This window comes from Salmo salar, chromosome ssa05 (genome assembly GCF_905237065.1).
Source record: "Salmo salar chromosome ssa05, Ssal_v3.1, whole genome shotgun sequence".
Classification (NCBI taxonomy): Eukaryota; Metazoa; Chordata; class Actinopteri; order Salmoniformes; family Salmonidae; genus Salmo; species Salmo salar.
In genome coordinates this window covers 21641604-21668334 of record NC_059446.1, presented here as the reverse complement: position 1 = coordinate 21668334, position 26731 = coordinate 21641604, and the positions used below count along the sequence as shown (strand labels likewise).

The 26731-nt window shown below is 42.5% G+C and overlaps 1 protein-coding gene across 4 annotated transcripts in view; it reads right to left on the bottom strand.

Moving 5' to 3' along the window:
* The window catches only part of atp8a1 (ATPase phospholipid transporting 8A1), a 210649-nt gene that overhangs the window by 79419 nt on the left and 104499 nt on the right, over positions 1-26731 (bottom strand). For 2 of the 4 annotated variants that reach the window (XM_014199121.2, XM_014199122.2), the window contains 4 exons: positions 24276-24320; positions 19204-19276; positions 3214-3319; positions 2195-2277 (listed from right to left, as the gene is read on the bottom strand). In XM_014199121.2, coding sequence (XP_014054596.1) covers positions 2195-2277; positions 3214-3319; positions 19204-19276; positions 24276-24320 — 307 coding nt within the window. The remainder of the gene's footprint in view (positions 1-2194; positions 2278-3213; positions 3320-19203; positions 19277-24275; positions 24321-26731) is intronic. The other 2 variants (XM_014199123.2, XM_014199124.2) reach the window with 1 other exon arrangement.

Genomic DNA, 26731 nt, shown 5'->3' with positions numbered 1-26731 from the left:
ATTGTGTCATTTTTATGCTGATCTCACAAAATTAATTTCCATGTATATAACTGTATATAGCCTCATTACTGTTATTTTATTGTGTTACTTTTTACTTTAGTTTATTTGGTAAATATTTTCTTAACTACATTGTTGGTTAAGGGCTTGTAAGTAAACATTATACAGTAAGGTCTACACCGGTTGTATTCGGCACATGTGACAAAATTTGATTTGATTTGTAAATGGACAAAAAAGATTGCATCGTACTCGAAAGTACTCGAAAGAAAACAAATCCTACTTGAACCCAGGTCTGCTCCACTGTACATTGGTCCGATCCTCAAGGATTTCCCATCTCTCACAAAGGATACATCCCAAATGGCACTCATTTCCCTTTATAGTGCACCGTTTTTGACCAGGGCCCATAGGGGTACGGTCAAAAGCAGTGCACTATAAAGTGAATAAAGTGCCAAATGTTGAGATGAAGCCTCAAAACATTTAATCAGACAGAGGCCTCAAAGTGCTGAGTGATTGTCATAGCGACAAGCTCCTTGATGATATTTTACAGTGAGAGAGAGCACTCATCTGAGCTCTGAGGGACAAGAGAGGTTTTTCTGTGTTTACACAAAAAGCACAGCGTCTGTCCCTGTGGTGGCTAAACAAAGGCTTTCATTCCCAGTGTATGGTGAAAAAAAATAAGCCTAATTATTGTGTTGTATACGGGATGCCGTGCTATTTCTTCATTGAAACATTTTGCAATGCTATTTCTACCAGGGATGGGCATTTGAAATTATTTCACTATTCGAATAATATACACTATATATAGACAAAAGTATGTGGACACCCCCTTCAAATTAGTGGATTCGGCTATTTCAGCCACACCCGTTGCGGACAGGTGTATAAAATTGAGCACACAGCCATGCAATCTCCATAGACAAACATTGGCAGTAGAATGGTCTTACTGAAGAGCTCAGTGACTTTTAACATGGCACCATCATAGGATGTCACTTTTCCAACAAGTCAGTTCGGCACATTTCTGCCCTGCTAGAGCTGCCCCAGTCAACTTCAAGTGCTGTTATTGTAACGAGGAAACGTCTAGGAGCAACAATGGCTCAGCCGCGAAGCGGTAGGCCACACAAGCTCACAGAACTGGACCGCCGAGTGCTGAAGCGCATAGCGTGTAAAAATCGTCTGTCCTCTGTTGCAAAACTCACTACCGAGTTCCAAACGGCCTCTGGAAGCAACATCAGCACAAGAACTGTTCTTCGGGAGCTTCATGAAATGAGTCTCCATGGCCAAGCAGCCGCACACAAGCCTAAGATCACCAAGCGCAATGCCAAGCATCGGCTGGGGTGGTGTAAGCGAGGCACAAAGCGAGGTCCATACAGAAATGGTTTGTCAAGATCGTTGTGGAAGAACTTGACTGGCCTATTTATCATACCATCTGCTAGGGCCTGTCTTGACTGCATCAAATCGTTGTAAAGAAGCTAGCAAGCTACAGTAGCCAGCTAGCTAGCTTAAGTAGCAAGTCTAACTATTTTGCTGCACTCCCCACACTGGTCTACAACAAATCCATTTATATGAAACAACAGCCTACCTGTTGGTTGATCATTGTAGCCTATTCCTTCTCATTAAGCCAACTTAATTCCGTAACTTTAATTCCATTTCGCATTGATTAGAATCTCCCACTTTACATGGAGCGTTTGACTGTAGCGTCACTTTGATTGGACAGTAACAACAAGATAAACGTGTGAAACGTGTGTAGGCTACTGATGCTTTTAAAAAAAAAAAAAAATAATTTTTTTAATGGGGCACACCGTCATGAAACTGTTGTTTTACTAAAATGTCAAATGTAATGGTCTATCCTTGTAGGCTATGTAGCAATGTCACATAGATCATTTTAGACAAAGCCTTTTCATTGTCAAAACAGGCCAAACAATCAGAGCACTTTATTACTAGAACGCTCTGCACACAATGACTGTAGCCTTTCAGTACTGGGCAATGTTTGGCAGGCCTACCTCAAAACGTTTGCACACAAGTGGTACTGTAGATGGTTGAGTTTCCACCTTACAATGTATAGAGCTTTAAGAGCTACAAAACAGCAGTGAAAGGCACAATAGCATTGTGTTCATTTTCATTAGACTTCATTTTGTTAATGCCATAGAAATAGAATCAGAATAAGAATTATATTTATATGTATTCTGCTGCATCTACTCACCGCTTGAATGATGACACTGTCTGGGGTTCTACCAGAGAACACAAAGCCCAGGTTCGCCGCTGCCCTCACCAGAGCCCCTTCGTCTGTATAACCAGAGGAGAGCCCAAGTTAGGGCTGGAGATGAGAGGTGCACCAGAACAGCAACACAAGTATCACAGAGACATGAGATGACCAAGACAGTTGGGGTCTAACTGAGCACTTGGAAGAATTTTGCTCTAGACCTCAAAAATGATCATACAGTTTATAAACACAAAAATGAGCGGTTCTTATTGGACTGGTCATGGTAGTGCCTAAATAGTTTGGTCCGTTTTCTTCCGTTTGGTGCCTGTTGAACCACTTCAAAACATCTAGCCTTGGTGCCTGTGTAACACGACCCTGCTCTCTACCACTACAAAACATCTAGCCTTGGTGCCTGTTTAACACGACCCTGCTCTCTACCACTATAAAACATCTAGCCTTGGTGCCTGTTTAACACGACCCTGCTCTCTACCACTACAAAACATCTAGCCTTGTTGGCTCAAAGCATATAAAGTCAGATTGACCTTGTATAATATAATAGAGAATACTCAGGGTTAATGCGCATCCTTTTGTATTGTTCAGATGTCTGTTCCACTCCTGCACAACGAAATTGCTGTCTTTTGTATACTGGTCACATCCCAGTTTGTGTCACTCCCATCTTCAATAAGGTATTGATGTCATTAGTTGATATCAATGTGATGGTGTTGTCATATGTCCGCAGACGATACTGAGAGGTTTGAGGGGCTTGGCAAACAATGAGACAGGAACACAGGAAATTGAGGCATGACAATATAAGTGATCGCCTAGAGACAGCCATTTATTCAACGTCAACTGGAGATCCTTTGCTTCTGTATTCTTATATTTGATTGGTAGACTGACTGACGGACGTTTGGTGACTGACCTGGCATTTCAAGCTATCATAAGGCTGTTAAAAGGCTATTAAGAGCGGTTGTAAAACTGTTACAGTGCAGCGCTGTGAGGTCAGGACTGGTGGGCCATACCTGGTGAGGCAGCCTGGTAGACGATCGTATCGTCGGTGCGCTCGGGGACGGCCGTGTGACAGATGGCCAACATGGTCATGAAGTCCAGGATGACAGGAGCTGTGGGCTGCAGAGGGACAGGGAGGGAGGGGAAGAGAGTGAGGGGAAGAGGGAGAATGAGAAAGGGAAGGGAGCGAAAAAGGGAGAGAGTGAGGAGACATCATTAGAGAGCATGACCAATTACCACTGGAAAATGATGACAAGACACGTGCAAATAATAGCCTATATTGACTGACTGATGATCAAACTGAATAAGACGCTGGAAATCTCTTGCCTTTATCTGTAATTTCTTTATGGGAATAACTTTACCCTCAAAGGACTTGTCGGTCCCAGGTGATGATCACAAGTATAAACATTAAGTACACAAGACTGCTTCGTCATATCGTCTGTTCCTCCAAGAGCATATGTAGTAGCATACGTTGAGTTCATGAGATGTTGCACAGTGCTGGGTTAGGAGTAGGGCTGCATCCCAAATGTACATGTTAGTCATTTAGTAGATACTCTTATCCAGAGCGCCTTACAGTAGTGAGTGCCTATATTTACATACTTCCTCCCCGTACTGGTCCCCCGTGGGAATCAAACCCACAACCCTGGCGTTGCAAGCACCATGCTCTACCAACTGAGCTACATGGGACAGAGCCAAATCGCACCCTATTCCTTACATAGAGCACTACTTACAAAAACAGGAATAGGGTGCCATTTGGTATGCAGGCAGGGTTAAGGCATAGAGAGAGGTGGAGCTGGAGGGCTGGTTGATGCTACTGAGGCTCCGATCTGGGCTGAGATTGAATGAACACCAGCCCAGTGTCAGTGACCTCAGTTGGGCCAAGAACGACAACAAAACCCCAAAGCAACAGCATGGATCTACAGTAGGGTGTAGTTAGCCAACAGCATGGATCTACAGTAGGGTGTAGTTAGCCAACAGCATGGATCTACAGTAGGGTGTAGTTAGCCAACAGCATGGATCTACAGTAGGGTGTAGTTAGCCAACAGCATGGATCTACAGTAGGGTGTAGTTAGCCAACAGCATGGATCTACAGTAGGGTGTAGTTAGCCAACAGCATGGATCTGCAGTAGGGTAGGTTAGTCAACAGCATGGATCTACAGTAGGGTAGGGTTAGTCAACAGCATGGATCTGCAGTAGGTTAGGGTTAGTCAACAGCATGGATCTGCAGTAGGGTGTAGTTAGTCAACAGCATGGATCTGCAGTAGGGTGTAGTTAGTCAACAGCATGGATCTACAGTAGGGTGTAGTTAGTCAACAGCATGGATCTGCAGTAGGGTGTAGTTAGTCAACAGCATGGATCTACAGTAGGGTAGGTTAGTCAACAGCATGGATCTGCAGTAGGGTAGGGTTAGTCAACAGCATGGATCTACAGTAGGGTGTAGTTAGTCAACAGCATGGATCTGCAGTAGGGTGTAGTTAGTCAACAGCATGGATCTACAGTAGGGTGTAGTTAGTCAACAGCATGGATCTGCAGTAGGGTGTAGTTAGTCAACAGCATGGATCTACAGTAGGGTAGGTTAGTCAACAGCATGGATCTGCAGTAGGGTAGGGTTAGTCAACAGCATGGATCTGCAGTAGGGTAGGTTAGTCAACAGCGTGGATCTGCAGTAGGGTGTAGTTAGTCAACAGCATGGATCTGCAGTAGGGTGTAGTTAGTCAACAGCGTGGATCTGCAGTAGGGTAGGTTAGTCAACAGCGTGGCTCTGCAGTAGGGTAGGGTTAGTCAACAGCATGGATCTGCAGTAGAGTAGGTTAGTCAACAGCATAGATCTGCAGTAGGGTAGGGTTAGTCAACAGCGTGGATCTGCAGTAGGGTAGGTTAGTCAACAGCATGGATCTGCAGTAGAGTAGGTTAGTCAACAGCATAGATCTGCAGTAGGGTAGGTTAGTCAACAGCGTGGATCTGCAGTAGGGTAGGTTAGTCAACAGCATGGATCTGCAGTAGGGTAGGTTAGTCAACAGCATGGATCTGCAGTAGGGTAGGGTTAGTCAACAGCATGGATCTGCAGTAGGGTAGGTTAGTCAACAGCGTGGATCTGCAGTAGGGTAGGGTTAGTCAACAGCGTGGATCTGCAGTAGGGTAGGTTAGTCAACAGCATGGATCTGCAGTAGGGTAGGTTAGTCAACAGCATAGATCTGCAGTAGGGTAGGGTTAGTCAACAGCGTGGCTCTGCAGTAGAGTAGGGATAGTCAACAGCATAGGGTGTGGTTAGTTTACTGGTTTCCAGTAGAGTATACTGTACATATTCAGAAAATATGGAAAACAGGTATTAGTACTGACCCTCTATATAGCTTACTATGGGGTTTCTTATTTTATATACACAGTAAATTCAAGTCCGGGTTTTAGCTGGGCAACTCAAGGACATAGAGACTTGTCCCGAAACCACTCTTGCATTATCTTGGCTGTGTGCTTAGGGTCAATGTCCTGTTGGATGGTGAATATTCACCCCAGTCTGAGGTCCTGAGTGCTCTGGAGCACATTTAAAAAAAAAAATCAAAGGATCTCTCTGGACTTCGCTCCATTAATCTGTCCCTTGATCCTGACTAGTCTCCCAGTCCCTGCAGTTGAAAAACATCCCCACAGCATGATGCTGCCACCATGCTTCACCGTAGGGATGGTGCCAGGTTTCCTCCAGATGTGATACTTGGCATTCAGGCCAAAGAGTTGAATCTTGGTTTCATCAGACCAGAGAATCTTGTTTGTCATGGTCTGAGAGTCTTATGTACCTTTTTGCAAACTCCAAGCGGGCTGTCATGTACCTTTTACTGAGGAGTGGCTTCCGTCTGGCCACTCTACCATAAAGGCCTGATTGGTGGAGTGCTGCAGAGATGATAGTCCTTCTGGAAGGTTCTCCCATCTCCACAGAGGAACTCTGGAGCTCTGTCAGAGTGACCATCGGGTTCTTGGTCACCTCCCTGACCAAGACCTTTCTCACCTGATTGCTCAGTTTGGCCAAGCGGCCAGCTCTAGGAAGAGTCTCGGTGGCCACCGTGTTCTTGAGGACCTTCAATGCTGCAGAAATATTTTGGTACCCTTCCCCAGATCTGTGCCTCGACACAATCCTGTCCCGGTGCTCTACGGACAATTCATTCAACGTCACGGCTTGGTTTTTTCTCTGGCTGTCAACTGTGGGACCTTATACAGACAGGTGTGTACCTTTCCAAATCATGTCCATTCAATTGAATTTACCACAGGTGTACATTTTTTACATTTACATTTTAGTCATTTAGCAGACGCTCTTATCCAGAGCGACTTACAAATTGGTGCATTCACCTATAATATCCAGTGGAACAACCACTTTACAATAGTGCATCTAAATCTTTTAAGGGGGGGGTTAGAAGGATTACTTTATCCTATCCCAAGTATTCCTTGAAGAGGTGGGGTTTCAGGTGTCTCCGGAAGGTGGTGATTGACTCCGCTGTCCTGGCGTCGTGAGGGAGCTTGTTCCACCATTGGGGTGCCAGAGCAGCGAACAGTTTTGACTGGGCTGAGCGGGAACTGTGCTTCCTCAGAGGTAGGGAGGCGAGCAGGCCAGAGGTGGATGAACGGAGTGCCCTTGTTTGGGTGTAGGGCCTGATCAGAGCCTGAAGGTACGGAGGTGCCGTTCCCCTCACAGCTCCGTAGGCAAGCACCTACTCCAAGTTGTAGAAACATCTCAAGGATGATCAATGGACACAGGATGCACCTGAGTTCAATTTCAAGTCTCATAGCAAAGGGTCTGAATACTTATGCAAATAAGGTATCGTTTTTTATTTTTCATACATTTGAAAAAAATATATATTTTTCGCTTTGTCACTATGGGGTATTGTGTGTAGATTGATAATCCATTTTATAATAAGGCTGTAAAGTAACAAAATGTGGAAAAAGGGGTTTGAATACTTTCCGAATTCACTGCGCACACACGTGTGTCAAAAGTTCAGACACACCTACTCATTCAAGGGTTTTTATCAATTTTTACTATTTTCTACATTGTAGAATTATAGCTAAGACATACAAACAATGAAATAAAACAGAATCATGTAGTATGCAAAAGTCTTAAAACATGTCAAAATATATTTTATTTGAGATTCAACATAGCCACCCTTTGCCTTGACAGCTTTGCACATTTGGCATTCTCTCAACCAGCTTCACCTGGAATACTTTTCCAACAGTCTTGAAGTTGCCAAATATGCTGAGCATTTGTTGGCTGCTTTTCCTTCACTCTGCGGTCCAACTTATCCCAAACTATCTCAATTGGGTTGAGGTTGGGTGACTGTGGAGGCCAGGTCATCTGATGCAGCACTCCATCACTTTCCTTCTTGGTCAAATAGCCCTTACACAGCCTGGAGGTGTGTTGGGTCATTGTCCTGTTGAAAAACAAATGATAGTCCCACTAAGCGCAAACCAAATGGGATGGCGTATCGCTGCAGAATGCTGTGATAGCCATGCTGGTTAAGTGTGCCTTGAATTCTAAATAAATCACTGACAGTGTCACCAGCAAAGCACCCCCACACCACCTCTTCCATGCTTCACGGTGGGAACCACACATATGGAAATCATCTGTTCACCTACTCCGCGTCTCACAAAGACACGGTGGTTGGAACCAAAAATCTCAAATTTGGACGCAGAACAAAGGACAGATTTCTACTGGTCTAATGTCCATTGCTCATGTTTCTAGGCCCAAGCAAGTCTCTTCTTATTATTGGTGTCCTTTGGTAGTAGTTTCTTTTCAGCAATTTGACCATGAAGCCCTGATTTACACAGTCTCCTCTGAACAGTTGATGTGGAGATGTGTCTGTTACTTGAACTCTGAAGCATTTATTTGGGCTGCAATTTTTTTTGAGGCTGGTAACTCTAATGAACTTATCCTCTGCCTCAGAGGTAAGACTGGGTCTTCTTTTCCTGTGGCGATCCTCATGAGAACCAGTTTCATCATAGCGCTTGATGGTTTTTGCAATTGCACTTGAAGAAACATTCAAAGTTTTTGAAATGTTCCAGATTGACTGACCTTAATGTCTTAAAGTAATGATGGACTATCATTTCTCTTTGCTTATTTCAGCTGTTTTTTGCCATAAAATTGACATGCTTTTACCAAATAGGGCTATCTTCTGTACACCACCCCTACCTTGTCACAACACAAGTGATTGGCTCAAATGCATTAAGGAAAGAAATTCCACAAATTAACAAGGCACACCTGTTAATTGAAATGCATTCCAGGTGACTACCTCATGAAGCTGGAAGAGAGAATGGCAAACGTGTGCAGAGCTGTCTTTAAGGCAAAGGATGGGTACTTTGAAGAATCTCAAATATAAAATAGATTTTGATTTGTTTAACACCTGTTTTGTTTACTACATGATTCTTTGTGTTATTTCATAGTTTTGATGTCTTCACTATTATTCTACAATGTAGAACATAGTGAAAAGAAAGAAAAACCCTGGAATGAGTTGGTGTGTCCAAACTTTTGACTGGTACTGTATGTATACACACACACACACACACACACACAAATATTTATATTAGTTATACTATTTTGATATTGATTATGTAAGTTAAGCATTTCACTGTTAAAACTTCTTATGGATCCCTTCGCGCGCCAATCCTGTTAGCGGGATCGATTTGACAACACCCAGTGAAATTGCAGCGCGCCAAATTCAAAAACAGAAATACTCATTATAATAATTCATAAATCATACAAGTGTTATACATCGGTTTAAAGATGAACTTCTTGTTAATCCAGCCGCAGCGTCAGATTTTAAAAAGGCTTAACGGCAAAAGCAAACCATGCGATTATCTGAGGACAGCGCCCAGCATACCAACACATGAAAATCAGATTTCAACCAGGCAGGTGCTACACAAAAGTCAGAAATAACGATATAATTCATGCCTTACCTTTGAAGATCTTCTGTTGGCACTCCAATCTGTCCATTAAACATCACAAATGGTCCTTTTGTTCGATAAATTCTGTCATTATACCCCCAAAATGTCAATTTATTTGGCGCATTTGATTCAGAAAATACACCGGTTCCAACTCGCCCAACATGACTACAAAGTACCTAATAAGTTACCTGTAAACTTGATCCAAACATTTCAAACAACATTCCTAATCCAACTTTAGGTATTTTAAAACGTAAATAATCGATCAAATTTAAGACGGAATATACTGTGTTCAATAGCGGATAAAATGATAGGGTTTCAGGTCGCGCACCCCAAACAACACAGTCCACTTGGCTCTACACTCAGAAAGGAAAGGGCTACTTCTTAATTTCTCAAAGGAAAAACATCAACCAATTTCTAAAGACTGTTGACATCTGGTGGAAGCCATAGGAACTGCAACCAGGTCCCTCATAAATCTAGTTCCCCATAGAAACCCATAGAAAAGACAGTGACCTCAAAAACAAACAAAAAATCCTGGATGGTTTGTCCTCGGGGTTTAGCCTGGCAAATAAGTTCTGTTATACTCACAGACATCGTTTTAACAGTTTTAGAAGCTTTAGAGTGTTTTCTATCCAAATCTACAAATTACATGCATATCCTAGCTTCTGGGCCTGAGTAGCAGGCAGTTTACTTTGGGCACACTTTTCATCCGGACGTGAAAATAGTGCCCCCTAGCCCAGAGAGGTTAATTGTGCATATGAAAAAACTTGAAAACCATAAAGGAAGAAAAATGATGTGTCAGCTTCAGCTCTCTGAATACTGTACATATAAATCCCAAAAAATTAACTTCTGTACTTGTTGTCCTGACAATTTGTATTTCAGCTACCCCTCATTTGTACCAAGAACTTCTCTATCATATGATAAACTCAAAGAAGGATTTGACTATAAAAAAAACCCACTATGCATTTGATTACTGCTGCTTTTGTCATTATTGTCCTCGGGTCTGTGACGCAAGCTCTTTGAAGAGATATCGCCCGGCGGGGAACAGAGGAGCGATAAAAGAATAAAGCCGGAGAAAAATCAAAGGCCTTTTTCCAAATGAGAGTACACCGAGACTATTACAGACCAGGTGGCTGTTTGGCCGCTCCCTGTCACAGCAGAATGCTAAATCGGGTTGGGTGACAGGTAGGGATCGCTGCAGAAGGTGTGTGTGTGTGTGTGTGTGTGTGTGTGTGTGTGTGTGTGTGTGTGTGTGTGTGTGTGCGCGTGTGTGCGTATGGCAGAACAGGGTGATGGTCACCTAAGAGGACAGAGAGGCCACTACAGACAGCTCCAATGTTCTGATTAGATGTGACAGCTAATAGGACCGACGCAACACTACTGGCTCGGCCCCATGGCCCCGTGGGCACCTTTGTAGCGTAATCTGTGTCATGGTGCCAGTGACAGACACTCATTGCTTCGGATGTGACCGGTGCTGGAAGTTTAGCGGGACTTGCAGGAAGTCGTGTAAAGGGATTCTGCCTCCTCCGATGGAGAACAAGCTATAAAGGAAAGATTCTGGAGTTTTGGTGCAGGTACAGCCAACTAGCGCAAAAATATTGTCAAAACTACACGATATATTGTTAAAAATAATATACCAATATGCAACTATATCGATTCCCCCCACTCCCCTCTCACCTATATAGGGAATAGGGTGCCATTTGGGACAGCTAGACAGACCACTCCACGGCCAGAGAACATGTCCAATGACTCGAGAATTTGAAAAGCACCAGAGGGTGATGTTTATTTTTTTTTTAGGTACCCCTGCGACCACTTGCTGCTGTATCCACAGGGTTTCCCACAAACAGCCAGGGGCTGTGTTAAACTGTTGTCAGTGGCTGGGATTCATCGTGTGACCTCAATGTGACCTCCGAGTATAGTAAGCCAAACCAGACGGGCAAAGGAGGACGTGTTTTAATATAGTGCATGGAAGAGGTGCTATGGTAAGGTTATCAGCCGGTTGGTTAAGCAGCTTTAGCACAGGTTTGCTGGTTTACGATCCCAGGTAAAATCTACTAATGTTGAGGTACTTAAACCCAAAACGACCTCAAGGGGTGCAGTACTGTGGCTGGCCCTGTGCTCTCTCGAATATGGTAGTGTTAACAGCAGAGCAGAAGATGCATTTCCGATGTATTCGAGGTCGACCGATTAATCGGAACGGCCGATTAATTGGGGCCGATTTCACGTTTTCATAACAATCGGTAATCTGCATTTTTGGACACCGATCATGGCCGATTACATTGCACTCCACGAGGAGACTGCGTGGCAGGCTGACTACCTGTTATGCGAGTGCAGCAAGGAGCCAAGGTAAGGTGCTAGCTAGCATTAAACGTATCTTATAAAAAACAATCAATCTTAACATAATCACTAGTTAACTACACATGGTTGATGATATTACTAGTTTATCTAGCTTGTCCTGCGTTGCATATATTCGATGCAGTGCCTGTTAATTTATCATTGAATCACAGCCTACTTCGCCAAACGGGTGATTTATCAAGCGCATTCGCAAAAAAGCACTGTCGTTGCACCAATGTGTACCTAACCATAAACATCAACGCCTTTCTTAAAAACAATACACAAGTATATATTTTTTAAACCTGCATATTTAGTTAATATTGCCTGCTAACATGAATTTATTTTAACAAGGGAAACTGTCACTTCTCTTGCGTTCTGTGCAACAGAGTCAGGGTATATGCAGCAGTTTGGGCCGCCTGGCTCATTGCAAACTGTGCGAAGACCATTTCTTCCTAACAAAGACAGTCAACTTCGCCAAACGGAGGATGATTTAACAAAATCTCATTTGCGAAAAAGCACAATCGTTGCACGAATGTACTTAACCATAAACATCAATGTCTTTCTTAAAATCAATACACAGAAGTATATTTTTTTAAACCTGCATATTTAGTTAAAAGAAATTCATGTTAGCAGGCAATATTAAATTAGGGAAATTGTGTCACTTCTCTTGCATTCAATGCACGCAGAGGCAGGGTATATGCAACAGTTTGGGCCACCTGGCTCGTTGCGAACTAATTTTCCAGAGTTTTACGTAATTATGACATAACATTGAAGGTTGTGCAATGTAACATCAATATTTAGACTTATGGATGCCACCCGTTAGATAAAATACAGAACGGTTCCGTATTTCACTGAAAGAATAAACGTTTTGTTTCGAAATGATAGTTTCCGGATTCGACCATATTAATGACCTAAGGCTCGTATTTCTGTATGTTATTATATTATAATTAAGTCTATGATTTGATAGAGCACTCTGACTGAGCGGTGGTAGGCAGTAGCAGGCTCGTAAGCATTCATTCAAACAGCACTTTACTGCGTTTGCCAGCAAGCATGCTTCAAGCATTGCGCTATTTATGACTTCAACTCCCGAGATTAGGCAATACTAAAGTACCTATTAGAACATCCAATAGTCAAAGGTATAGAGAGAAATAGTCCTATAATAACTACAACATAAAACTTCTTACCTGGGAATATTGAAGACTCATGTTAAAAGGAACCACCAGCTTTCATATGTTCTCATGTTCTGAGCAAAGAACTTAAAGCTTTTTTACATGGCACATGACACTTTTACTTTCCTCTCCAACACTTTGTTTTTGCATTATTTAAACCAAATTGAACATGTTTCCTTATTTATTTGAGACTAAATTGATTTTATTGATGTATTAAAATAAGTGTTCATTCAGTATTGTTGTAATTGTGTGTGTGTATATATATATATATATATATATATATATATATATATATATATATATATATATTTTTATATATTTTATTTGCATTTTATTGCATGACATAAGTATTTGATACATCAGAAAAGCAGAACTTAATATTTGGTAAAGAAACCTTTGTTTGCAATTACAGAGATCATCTGTTTCCTGTAGTTCTTGACCAGGTTTACACACACTACAGCAGGGATTTTGGCCCACTCCTCCATACAGACCTTCTCCAGATCCTTCAGGTTTCGGGGCTGTCGCTGGGCAATACGGACTTTCAGCTCCCTCCAAAGATTTTCTATTGGGTTCAGGTCTGGAGACTGGCTAGGCCACACCAGGACCTTGAGATGCTTCTTACGGAGCCACTCCTTAGTTGCCCTGGCTGTGTGTTTCGGGTCGTTGTCATGCTGGAAGACCCAGCCATGACCCATCTTCAATGCTCTTACTGAGGGAAGGAGGTTGTTGGCCAAGATCTCGCGATACATGGCCCCATCTGTCCTCCACTCAATACGATGCAGTCGTCCTGTCCCCTTTGCAGAAAAGCATCCCCAAAGAATGTTTCCACCTCCATGCTTCACGGTTGGGATGGTGTTCTTGGGGTTGTACTCATCCTTCTTCCTCCAAACATGGCGAGTGGAGTTTAGACCAAAAAGCTCTATTTTTGTCTCATCAGACCACATGACCTTCTCCCATTCCTCCTCTGGATCATCCAGATGGTCATTGGCAAACTTCAGACGGGCCTGGACATGCGCTGGCTTGAGCAGGGGGACCTTGCGTGCGCTGCAGGATTTTAATCCATGACGGCGTAGTGTGTTACTAATGGTTTTCTTTGAGACTGTGGTCCCAGCTCTCTTCAGGTCATTGACCAGGTCCTGCCGTGTAGTTCTGGGATGATCCCTCACCTTCCTCATGATCATTGATGCCCCACGAGGTGAGATCTTGCATGGAGCCCCAGACCGAGGGTGATTGACCGTCATCTTGAACTTCTTCCATTTTCTAATTATTGCGCCAACAGTTGTTGCCTTCTCACCAAGCTGCTTGCCTATTGTCCTGTAGCCCATCCCAGCCTTGTGCAGGTCTACAATTTTATCCCTGATGTCCTTACACAGCTCTCTGGTCTTGGCCATTGTGGAGAGGTTGGAGTCTGTTTGATTGAGTGTGTGGACAGTTGTCTTTTATACAGGTAACGAGTTCAAACAGGTGCAGTTAATACAGGTAATGAGTGGAGAACAGGAGGGCTTCTTAAAGAAAAAGTAACAGGTCTGTGAGAACCGTAATTCTTACTGGTTGGTAGGTGATCAAAATACTTATGTCAAGCAATAAAATGCAAATTAATTACTTAAAAATCATACAATGTGATTTTCTGGATTTTAGTTTTAGATTCTGTCTCTCACAGTTGAAGCGTATGCATGTATAAGCCGGTATCGGCTTTTTTTGGGGTCCTCCAATAAATCGTTATCGGCGTTGAAAAAAATCATAATCGGTCGACCTCTAGTATTAGTTGGACAAATAAAGTTGTTTTAGTAGAAGTACAACTAAGGCACCATATTCTGGTTCAGGTTGACTCAGAAGGTGTTCAAGAACAAGGAAGAGGACGCTGATAAAATTAAATGACAGCACCACCAATTCTACAAAGCAGGTTCAACTCCTGTGCTTTATGGAAGAGAGCTTTCATTCTCTACATGAGTGGCATCACAACTACAATCTCTCCACACATGAAAAGGTCTCTTCAAATACCACAGGGGGTAAAATAAAAATAACAAATATACGTTTTCCAATCCAAGCCTATCAAATATATACATCTCCAAAAGAGAAGAAACACCAATAGCTCCCATACAAAAACTGTTAATTAATTAATTAGGCCTAATTAATGTAATACCGCCAGCGACCACTTCATTATCATCAACAAATCCTTACAGGGGATTGTGATTTACAAACAACGAACCAGCGCTTGTTCACTTTGTATGTAATTAGGGCTCAGAGTTGGCAACACACTACAGATATCTATATGCCATTAAAACGGATCCTACCCACAAACTCATTAACGGCGCCGAGGAGTTTGTGCTGTCACAACACAGCAAACATCACAGCGGGATTACTTAGTCTCCCCGGGCGACACCGTGCTAGCTAGCCACATAATCAGAAGTGACATCCTGCCTCCTACGCCGTCTGGTGACCCGATGACTCAACCAGCCAATCAATCATGGCTTTTTATCCATCTCGCTTCTCACAGACAGAGCGATACACAGCTACGCTACAGGAGGTGGTTGCTGCCTTTGAGTGAATCCAGTGTTTGCAGGATTGAGGCAAATTAATTTTACGTAGTTTTTTGAAGTTCGATAGCATGACACAGACTTGAACAAAGTGAGGAAGATAATACTGTATGGCCACCTGCCTCTATGTATTCCACAAATAATATACGCTGTATAGCAAATGTTTTTATCCAAGCCACTTAGTGCCCAGCATGTCAAATGTTTTGTTTGGGTGGCCCCAGCGGGAATCTAACTCAAAACCAAATCGCCATGCTCTGCCAACTCAGCGACAAAAGGACCACAGTCAAGCAGTCAATCACCCAACCCCCACATGGATGTTTCAAAGGGACAACCAGAGTAAGATGGGACTAGATAAACTCAGCAAAAAAAAGAAACATCCTCTCACTGTCAACTGCGTTTATTTTAAGCTAACTTAACATGTGTTCATACAAATATTGACACATCGAGATTCAACAACTGAGACATAAACTGATCAAGTTCCACAGACATGTGACTAACAGAAATGTAATAATGTGTCCCTGAACAAAGGGGGGGGTCAAAATCAAAAGTAACAGTCAGTATCTGGTGTGGCCACCAGCTGCATTAAATACTGCAGTGCATCTCCTCCTCATGGACTGCACCAGATTTGCCCGTTTTTGCTGTGAGATGATACCCCACTCTTCCACCAAGGCACTTGCAAGTTCCCGGACATTTCTGGGGGGAATGGCCCTAGCCCTCAACCTCCGATCCAACAGGTCCCAGACGTGCTCAATGAGATTGAGATCCGGGCTCGTCGCTGGCCATGGCAGAACACTGACATTCCTGTCTTGCAGCACAGAACGAGCAGTATGGCTGGTGGTATTGTCATGCTGGAGGGTCATGTCATGATGAGCCTGCAGGAAGGGTACCACATGAGGGAGGAGGATGTCTTCCCTGTAACACACAGCATTGAGATTGCCGGCAATGACAACAAGCTCAGTCCGACGATGCTATGACACACCGCCCCAGATCATGACGGGCACTCCACCTCCAAAATCGATCCCCTCCAGAGTACAGGCCTCGGTGTAACGCTCATTCCTTCGACGATAAACGCGAATGCCACCAATACCCCTGGTGAGACAAAACTGCGACTCGTCAGTGAAGAGCACTTTTGCCAGTCCTGCCTGGTCCAGCAACGGTGAGTTTGTGCGCATATGCGACGATGTTGCCAGTGATGTCTGGTGAGGACCTGCCTTACAAGCCCTCAGTCCAGCCTTTCTCAGCCTTATGTGGACAGTCTGAGCTGATGGAGGGATTGTGCGTTCCTGGTGTAACTCGGGCAGTTGTTGTTGCCATCCTGTACCTGCCCCTTGGGCATCTTTCTTTTGGTGTTTTTCAGAGTCAGTAGAAAGGCCTCTTTAGTGTCTTAAGTTTTCATAACTGTGACCTTAATTGCCTACCGTCTGTAAACTGTTAGTGTCTTAACAACCGTTCCACAGGTGCATGTTCATTAATTGTTTATGGTTCATTGAACAAGCATTGGATTTTTACGAATTATCTTTGAAAGACAGGGTCCTGACAAAGGGACGTTTCTTTTTTTGCTGAGTTTATTTAGGGTCATAAAATCAGTTTTATTTTTTGACTGATTCAATTTTGTTTTTCCCAAATTCCATTTTCTCTTTTGTTTTTCCAGGTTACCATTTCAGGTTTTTGCTCTCAGAAATCACACTTTTATCAAATATAAAAAATACATTTGATGTTCGAAGTCCATAACAATGCTTAAACCACATCAAGACATGTTCTACTAAGCCAACATATGGAATTGTTTTAAGATGGTCATACCAAGCAAGGATCATTTAGCTTTAAAATAAATAAATATTACCAAATGATGATGAAATTTTGAATTTGGCCTTACTGCTATTAGCCCATAGAATGCATTGAATAACAGATTCATAAATAGAAAAACAGATAGTAAAACATTTTATCAAAAGGAAGTTGGTTTTCAAGTGTCTATATCTAAAAGACAAAACAAAAGTAAGTATTATGTTTTTTTTACCCATATTTAACAAACAAAAAATTGCCACTAAACTACTTCCATATAAACTGAGGGTACAAGACATTAGGAACGTATATCGATTCCTAATATTGAGTAGCACCCCCTTTTGTCCAATGCTTCCCAGAGTTGTGTCAAGTTGGCTGGAGGTCCTTTGGGTGGTGGACCATTCTTCATACACACGGGAAACTGTTGAGCATGAAAATCACAGCAGCGTTGCAGTTCTTGACACACTCAAACCGGTGTGCCTGGCACCTACTAACATACCCCATTCAAAAAGGCACTTCAATATTTTGTCATTGCCCATTCACCCTCTAAAATGCACATATACACAACCCATGTCTCAATGGTCAAGGCTTAAAAATCCTTCTTTAACTTCATTAGCATACTGCTTTTTGTCCGGAATTTCGGATGACTGACGTGCCCAAAGTAAACTGCCTGTTACTCATGCCCAGAAGCTAGGATATGCATATAGAAAGGGTTTCAGGCTTGTTTTTTGAAAAATGAGCAAATAGTTAGAAAAAGGACAAAGTGTCTCTCATTAGAAATGTAGTCTTGTTGGAACGTGAATGAGGTGTGCGCACTTCGTTATTTATCTTCCATGTTGAACATACTATTCTCCGTCTTAAATATTATCATTTATTTAGATATTAGCGTACCTGAGGATTAATTAGAAACATCGTTTGACTTGTTTGGATGAACTTTACTGGTAACTTTTTGGATTCATTTGTATGCATATTGAACGAGTGGATTACTGAATCAAGCGCACCAACTAAATGGACATTTTTGGGGTATAAAGAAGGATTTTATCGAACAAAACAACCATTCATTGTATAGCTGGGACCCTTGGGATTGCAAACAGAGGAAGATCTTCAAAAGGTAAGTGATTTATTTCATCGCCATTTGTGATTTTGTGACGCCTGTGCTGGTTGAAAAAATATTTTGTTGTGGGGTGCTGTCCTCATATTTTTTTATTTCACCTTTATTTAACCAGGTAGGCAAGTTGAGAACAAGTTCTCATTTACAATTGCGACCTGGCCAAGATAAAGCAAAGCAGTTCGACACATACAACAACAGAGTTACACATGGAGTAAAACAAACATACAGTCAATAATACAGTAGAAAAATAAGATAATCGCATGGCATGCTTTCGCCGTAAAGCCTTTTTGAAATCTGACAACGCAGTTGGATTAACAAGAAGTTAAGCTTTTAAATGATGTATGACACTTGTATTTTCATGAATGTTTAATATCACGATCTTTGTATTTTGAACTTCCGCAATTTCACCGGATGTTGTCGTAGGTGTCCCACTAGCGGTTCATGCGCCCAAACAGGTTTTAATCTGTCTCCTCCCCATCATCTACACTGATTGAAGTGGATTTTACAAGTGACAGCAATAAGGGATCATAGGTTTCACCTGGATTCACCTGGTCAGTCTATGTCATGGAAAGAGCAGGTGTTCAAGATGTACTGTATATACTGTACATACCACATTCATAAGTAGGAACAGGGTTAGGGGCAATTCAGTCCATTCAGGAAGTAAACTGAATTTCCAATTCCAATTTTCCTCAAAGCTTTCCTATGATGACAATGTAGAATTTAAATTGGAATAACATAACTTGACAGAAACATTTATGAAATGCCTATGTACTGGTTATCAATGTGGTATGTACACACATATCTACCCAGTCAGAGAGGCCCACTAAAGAACACAAAAGCAGCGTTGGGTTCATTAGGCACCAAGAGCAAGAAAACCGACAGCCACATGGATGGACAAAAAAACCTGCTTACGCTTCCTTTTCCATTGCAAAATGCTTTAATACATGTCCCTAATGTTCACGACCCATGCCTGACATCTCTCCTAACGTCCTCATGCACACCTAATGACCAAGACCCACACCTGACATATCTCCTAATGACCAAGACCCACACCTGACATATCTCCTAATGTCCTCCTGCACACCTAATGGCCATGACCCACACCTGACATCTTTCCTAACGTCCTCCTGCGCAGTGGCGGGGAACCCTAGAGTTACTTACGTGATTACTTTGGAGGTTTTCCAGCAAGCTGGGGTCATTAAATCCGGCCTCCTCAGACGACTGTGTGCTGTGGCTGTGAATGAGAAAAAAGAACACTGGTGAAAATACTAACACTACACCGACAACACAAGAGCATAAGTAGAGAATTTTTTTTTTAATCAAGTTTAGTCAGTTAAAAAAAAATATCCAGAGTGTATGATATAATTGGAGACTGCATGAAGTGTGTGTTGGGAATTATTTCAATTGCAGACAGATGTGAAGCTGGTCCCGAGGGCTTGTGTATACAGTTACAGTCTTCACACAGTGCTGGCCAACAGGGATTCTGTACCATGTTGACAGTAAAAACAAAACAACAAAAAAACTTTGTGAAAGCCAGCAGCCAGGGCTGGCCTGAAATGACTCCATAATGCACCAGACGCAGGGGAAACGGGAGAGGGGGTGGATTATTAAGTTCCGCAAGCCTGGAGTCCCTGGTGACTCTCAACTTCTGGGTAACATTAATTCATTTGCCTCCCACTCACACATGCAACCCCCATCCCCCTCCTCCCCTACCCATCTCCAAGAATCCCTACATGACCTTTTGGTTTTCTCTCAATAGAAACACAATGCAACAGAGTCGGGTGCATTGTTAAATTGGCAGAGAAGAAACTGTAACCAGACAGGAATCCTGTATTTCTTTCATCAGAAAAAATACTAAGCAAAATACTAAATATTTAACAAGCATACGGGAGTTTGTGACTAAGAAACAGAGTCACTACCGCAAGAAAACACAACTTTGTGTTGGTATTGACCATTTCGGGTATGACAATTGACTTATTTTCCACTTTTACAAATCACCGTTACAACAGGATTTGCTGTTGGCATTTTCAACAGATACACTCAGACATCTAGTAAGGATACGGTACATAATATTGAAAAGGTTCAGTAAAGGTTTTTAGATGCTTTCTGCTGACGTTCACACGATAAGACCAAGAAAAATGGAACTGGTCCTGTACATTGACAAAATGTATTTTTCTCAATAACACCCCAGAACAAATAGGATGACCATCTATTACCCTTGTAAAAAAAAAAAAACATATGGTCTGGTCATAATCAAGAAATCTAATTGCAGGTAGGCTGTGTTGGCTGTGAGTGCAATATAATTGGATGTAAAACCCTGAAAGCATAGAAGTGACACGTCTTGTTGGGAAGCCTTTTAGCATCGCTACCAAATCTTGGGTGAATCGAGTCTAGGCAGAAAAGTGGTTTACTACCTCCGGCAGAAATCGATTGATGATTACGTGATAAATACGAGAAAATGGATCAGGTCGGGCTTAATAGGAATGTACCGTGGTTGCCATTAGCCACCATAATAAGTTACCTACAACCCAGGGGAAGGATCGTTAAGATTCTTAAGAGCCAAACGGCAATAGTCCTGGAAGTTCACCGCAAACAAATGTTGCTTTGGGAACGGGGGAGAAGGGAGAGAGCAATGCAATTATACCAGGGCTGTGGCAGATGTGCTACACCGAGAATAGATGTGGTGGAGTAGAGGGAATCTATCATACTCAGAGGCATGTATTAAAATATGGCATGCAGGGAGAAAGCAATTTCTCCTGTTTCTCTCTCCTCCTGCCTGTCTAAGGAGGGATACAGAGAGACACAGGAGGGGCAGAACGCACCTCGCTTTATGACTAATATTGTAGTGTTGAGTATGTGGTCCTCTCATTTACATGCCGAATAGACCGGGCGCGTGCGCTATCGCGCACATGTTGATTTTGTCCATCCACACCAGACGCGATCAGGACACGCAGGTTGAAATAACAAAACAAATCCTGAACCAACCATATTCATTTGGGGACAGGTCGAAATGCATGAAATATTCATGGCAATTTAGGTAGCTTGCTTGCTGTTGCTAGCTAATCTATAAACCAAGTTAAAACACAATTACCTATAAACAGACATGACTATAACACATGTAGCTGATAAACTAAGACCTATAGTAGCCCACACACCTAGGCCAGGAGAGCAACAGTAGATTGTAGTTTTAATAGAATCCACACTGAGTGTTGTGTCAGCCCTACTCCAGGGGTTGGTAAAAAATGTGTGCTTTAGGAAATCTGTTCACCAAGTATTCCCACAAATAGGAAAAAGGGATGTGATCGTGTCTCAATGTATGAAATCATTGTTATTATCAAATACAATCTCTTATTGGGCTTAGTTGTGGTCAATTTGCAGTGTGCAAATTATTATAATTCTGTTCCACCCACCTCCCCGACCATCTACTCCTGCAGCTGAATGTAGTTGCCTACCCCTGCTATATCTAACAACCTACAGTGACTTCGGAAAGTATTCAGACCCCTTGACTTTTTCCACATTTTGTTACATTACAGCCTTATTCGAAAATTGATTAAATACATTTTTTCCCATCAACCTACACACAATAACCCATGACCAATCAAAAACTGTTTAGAAAGTTTTGTAAATGTATTAAAATAAAACTGAAATACCAAATACCAAGAACCCGATGGTCACTGACAGAGCGCCAGAGTTCCTCTGTAGAGATGGGAGAACCTTCCAGAAGGACAACCATCTCTGCAGCTCTCCACCAATCAGGCATTTATAGTAGATTGGCCAGACGGAAGCCAATCCTCAGTAAAAGGCACATGACAGCTCGCTTGTAGTTGCCAAGAGGCACCTAAAGGACTCTCAGATCATGAGAAACTAGATTCTCTGGTCTGATGAAACCAAGATTCAACTCTTTGGCCTGAATGCCAAGCATCACATCTGGAGGAAACCTGGCACCATCCCTACGGTGAAGCATGGTGGCAGCATCATGCTGTGGGGATGTTTTTCAGCGCCACGGACTTGAACCCGATCAAACATCTCTGGAGAGACCTGAAAATAGCTGTGTAGCTATGCTCCCCATAGAGCTTAAGAGGATCTGCAGAGAAGAATGGGAGAAACTCCCCAAATACAGGTGTGCCAAGCTTGTAGCTTCAACCAAGTACTGAGTAAATGGTCTGAATACTGTAAATGTGATATGATTTTTTTTTATTTGATAAATTACCTAAAATTTCTAAAACCTGTTTTGGCTTTGTCATTATGGGGTATTGTGTGCAGATTGATAAGGGGAAAAAACGATTTAATCCATTTTAGAATAAGGCTGTAACGTAACACAATGTGGAAAAAGTCAAGGGGTCTGAATACTTTCTTAATGCACTGTATATAGGCATGGAGAACTGAGGCAGTGAACAGAAAACTAAGCCCTTTGCCTAGACTGACAAAGCAACGGCATCACCGCCGTCCGAGTCCATCGGCTTGATGTGATTTCTGAGGCTAAAGCTGATCGTGAAGGATGGTCATTTATTGATTACCTTCTACAGCCCAGCAGCGATCTATCCTGTCACTATAGGAACAAGAGCACTAGTTGTACACACTCTGTATCTTTGGCCTCCTTACTAACTCAACAACAGCTCTGTTACAGCACATTCTGTTTTTGTCACCAAGAAGCAACAGATGGGTCAATACCCAAAATGGCCGATGTGTGTTACCAGTTTCTCGGGACGTAATGGATTTCACTTGATGCTGAATGGGTCCAGAATTTCTTGGCTGCAACTGACAATGTTACAGGACAATTGCTCTCATCTGGCTCTAAGGACCATGAAAAAGAGTGCCAAATTGTATGGTTTCCCACAGAGACAGTAAGGAATGTGTCTGTAATGCTCATACCACAGATGGTCTAGAGATTGAAGAAGGGCAGCAGGCAGGCTGGAGTTTCATTTCCTTCTTCTCCAAAGAGGCTCACCTCATCTTTCCATGTTGTACACTCTAGGCACCGCCATATACATATCAAGACCCACAATCTGTGTCTGGCCAAATTATACTCCCAATGAATGACTGTGACTAATACAGGCTTTCTTTATTAACCAATGGTCTACACCTCATCAACCATTTGGGTTGGTGTTTCAGCGTTTTAGAGAGTGCACCGCCTCTAATAACGAAATAAAAACAATGGAAGCAGCACCCGACCCACCAGGCCGACCCGACCCACCAGGCCCACCAGGACTGGGATTGTTTTTAGGATTGCAGATGTATTACACGGGGGATGATTGTTGTCCCTGGCGTAGGCCTAAGTGAGTTTGAGGTAGTATATTTGAGGAATGGAATAATCCAATGAGATTTCACACTGAGCAGCCTGGCAAGAGAAGTGTATTTTTTATAAAGTATATATCAGTGAGCAGATATTCTTTCAGGAAGGAGGGAGAACAATTCTTGCAGTCTGGTAGTATCTATTATTCATGACTATGGCAAAGAAGAAGAAAAGTACTTCTAATAAATATCTGCCTCGTTTTGTGTTGGTATCTGTCCGTATGTTCGCTAAGTTACCTCATATTAAATGTGCTAAATTCAACCCGGTTGCTTCACAGACAAAGGCAGTAAAAAAAAATATTATTATTCTTTTTTTTTTAAAGGCATGCTTTCACACAAGGTGGGAAACTGGCGACAGCCACGTCTGTCTCGCCAGCAGCCTGCGAGGCACCACATTTGGCATCAACAAAAAGGCCAAATTCTCCCATGCAAAATGGATGAGACACATCCATGCTGTGGATTACAACACACTGCAGCAGATGGATCACAGGAGTGTGTGTGTGTGTGTGTGTGTGTTGCCTGGGTCTCAACAGCTAGATTAACGCAAATGGAGAGAAAGGAGTTTGTGCCGCAATAGTCAGCGTCACAGTATAATAAGTAGAGAAATGCTTCACAACATGCCAAGCAGACTGCACTGTGTCGCATTTCCAGACATCTATTGTAAGCTATAACATTGTATACTATACAGTAGCTGAGAACCCATAATCCTTTAACTGGTAACTCATTTTGATGCAGATTGTTTTTTTTCCTCTAACGCCTGGAGAAAAAACTATCTTGGTGCCATACAGCACAATGCCCCAAGTCAGTGTATCAAAACACAGCAAAAAAAAACAGATGCACAGTGATTTATTTCCAAAGTACTGCACCCACAATGCAACACTATACATCACAGAAGCGAGAAGAGAGCAGTAGCACACAGAACACCACCACAGCAATCTTACCAGTCATCCTCAGCAAAACTACCATCCTCAGCCTCGGGTATGTGACTGTTGAGAGAAAATCATGTTGCAGAACACTGTACAGTCAACCATGTTGTGTTAACATGGTGTGTTAGCATGTTCTGTTAACGTGCAGACAATGAAAAAAATGACATTGACTGGTTGGTTATCCAAAGGTGTTGGGTTAATTTGGGGATATTAAAGGGAGATTGTTGAGAGAGGGCTGGTATCTCACATGAGGGTAGACCGCTGGGATAGTGGTTAGTGATGAGGATCTGTTCCAATGGAAGTGACTGACCATCTTCACAGTAGCGGACTGCTAACAAAGCAGCAGAAGCTTAGGTAAGTTTTAATAAAGAAACAAAAGATGGCTTCCACTCCAGTAGACTTTGGTCAGGTGAGCAAGAGGACAGCTGGGTTAGGCCTCTCAGCCCCACATCCTGTCTGTATGTCTGTCTCAGTATGTGTGTGTGTGTGTGTGTGTGTGTGTGTGTGTGTGTGTGTGTGTGTGTGTGTGTGTGTGGCTCATGGGCTGCCAAGTGTTCCCCACTGGGAACTCCAAATGTGGTCACTGCGCACACTGCTCCAAGACGAGAGTGGCAAATTATTTTCACATCTCCGCTCTGGCAAACTAATTACGGACCACAGTCCGGGCTTTTGTTAATTGTACATGGGAGGATTTGAGTTGACCGGACACTGTCCTGCTATCTAGATGACAAAAGAACATTGTGGCTTGGCGACTTTGACTGGCCCAAATAAGACTCGGAGGCTGGGAGTGAATTCACTATTCTGAGCTTTGTATTCGCCACAACACCCATTCAAATACACTGTGAATGGACAAAGCACACAATACGCATTCTTAGGTCTTTTCACAGATCTAACTCCCGTTACCAGACATGCCCGATGCTATGTTCAAGTTAACCACATACACAACTCTTGAATGCTATTACTTCTCAGGTGTGTCAAAGAAAGGTCTGAAATCAGCTTACCCTCCCTCAATTCCTAACATTCACGATAACGGTTGACCTTGGACCAGTGACTAGAGGCAACTCCTAAAAGACAAGCACACATCTCTTGCTACTATATGTCTCTAAGAGCTCTAGTGTGCAGCTGAATTCATTAATGTCTTCACGCATAGGGATGGCTATATTAATTACTGCTCTAGTTAATTAGTCTTTGAGGAGGACGACGTGGTGGAGTGGATGTGTGTGTGCGTGTGTAACATTACACTGGGCCTCTGACTCCAGTGGGGCACTGTGCTGTCCAGGCTGACAGACCACAGACCACAGACTGGAACCCTGTGAAGAGCAATTAAGACTTGCAGTGGGAAGCAGTAGTAAGGACATGAACCCATTACTAGACTTCACCCAGCCAGAGGGAAAAGCCGTTTGAACTGGCGTCGTCACAACCAGAAGAAGAAAGGTCATTATGACACCATTTCAACCAGAAGAAGAAAGGTCATTATGACACCATTTCAACCAGAAGAAGAAAAGGTCATTATGACACCATTTCAACCAGAAGAAGAAAAGGTCATTATGACACCATTTCAACCAGAAGAAGAAAGGTCATTATGACACCATTTCAACCAGAAGAAGAAAAGGTCATTATGACACCATTTCAACCAGAAGAAGAAAAGGTCATTATGACACCATTTCAACCAGAAGAAGAAAAGGTCATTATGACACCATTTCAACCAGAAGAAGAAAAGGTCATTATGACACCATTTCAACCAGAAGAAGAAAAGGTCATTATGACACCATTGACACCATGGCTTTTTTATGGCGGTTTTGGAGCAGTGGCTTCTTCCTTCCTGAGCTGCCTTTCAGGTTGTCGATATAGGACTCGTTTTACTGTGGATATAGACACTTTTGTATCAGTTTCCTCCAGCATCTTCACAAAGTCCTTGTTCTGGGATTGATTTGCACTTTTCGCACCAAAGTACGTTCATCTCTAGGAGACAGAACGCATCTCCTTCCTGAGTGGTATGACGGCGGCATGGTCACATGGTGTTTATACTTGCGTACTATTGTTTGTACAGATGAACGTGGTACCCTCAGGCGTTTGGAAATTGCTCCCAAGGATGAACCAGACTTGTGGAGGTCTACAATTTTTTTTTCTGAGGTCTTGGCTGATTTCTTTTGATTTTCTCATGATATCAAGCAAAGAGGCACTGAGTTTGAAGGTAGGCTTTAATACATCCACAGGTACACCTCCAATTGACTCAAATGATGTCAATTACCCTATCAGAAGCTTCAAAAGCCATGACATAATTTTCTGGAATTTTCCAAGCTGTTTAAAGTCACAGTCAACTTAGTGGATGTAAACTTCTGACCCACTGGAAATGTGATAGTGAATTATAAGATAAATAATCTGTCTGTAAACAATTGTTGGAAAAATGACCTTTTGTCATGCACAAAGTAGATGTCCTAACCGACTTGACAAAACTATAGTTTGTTAAC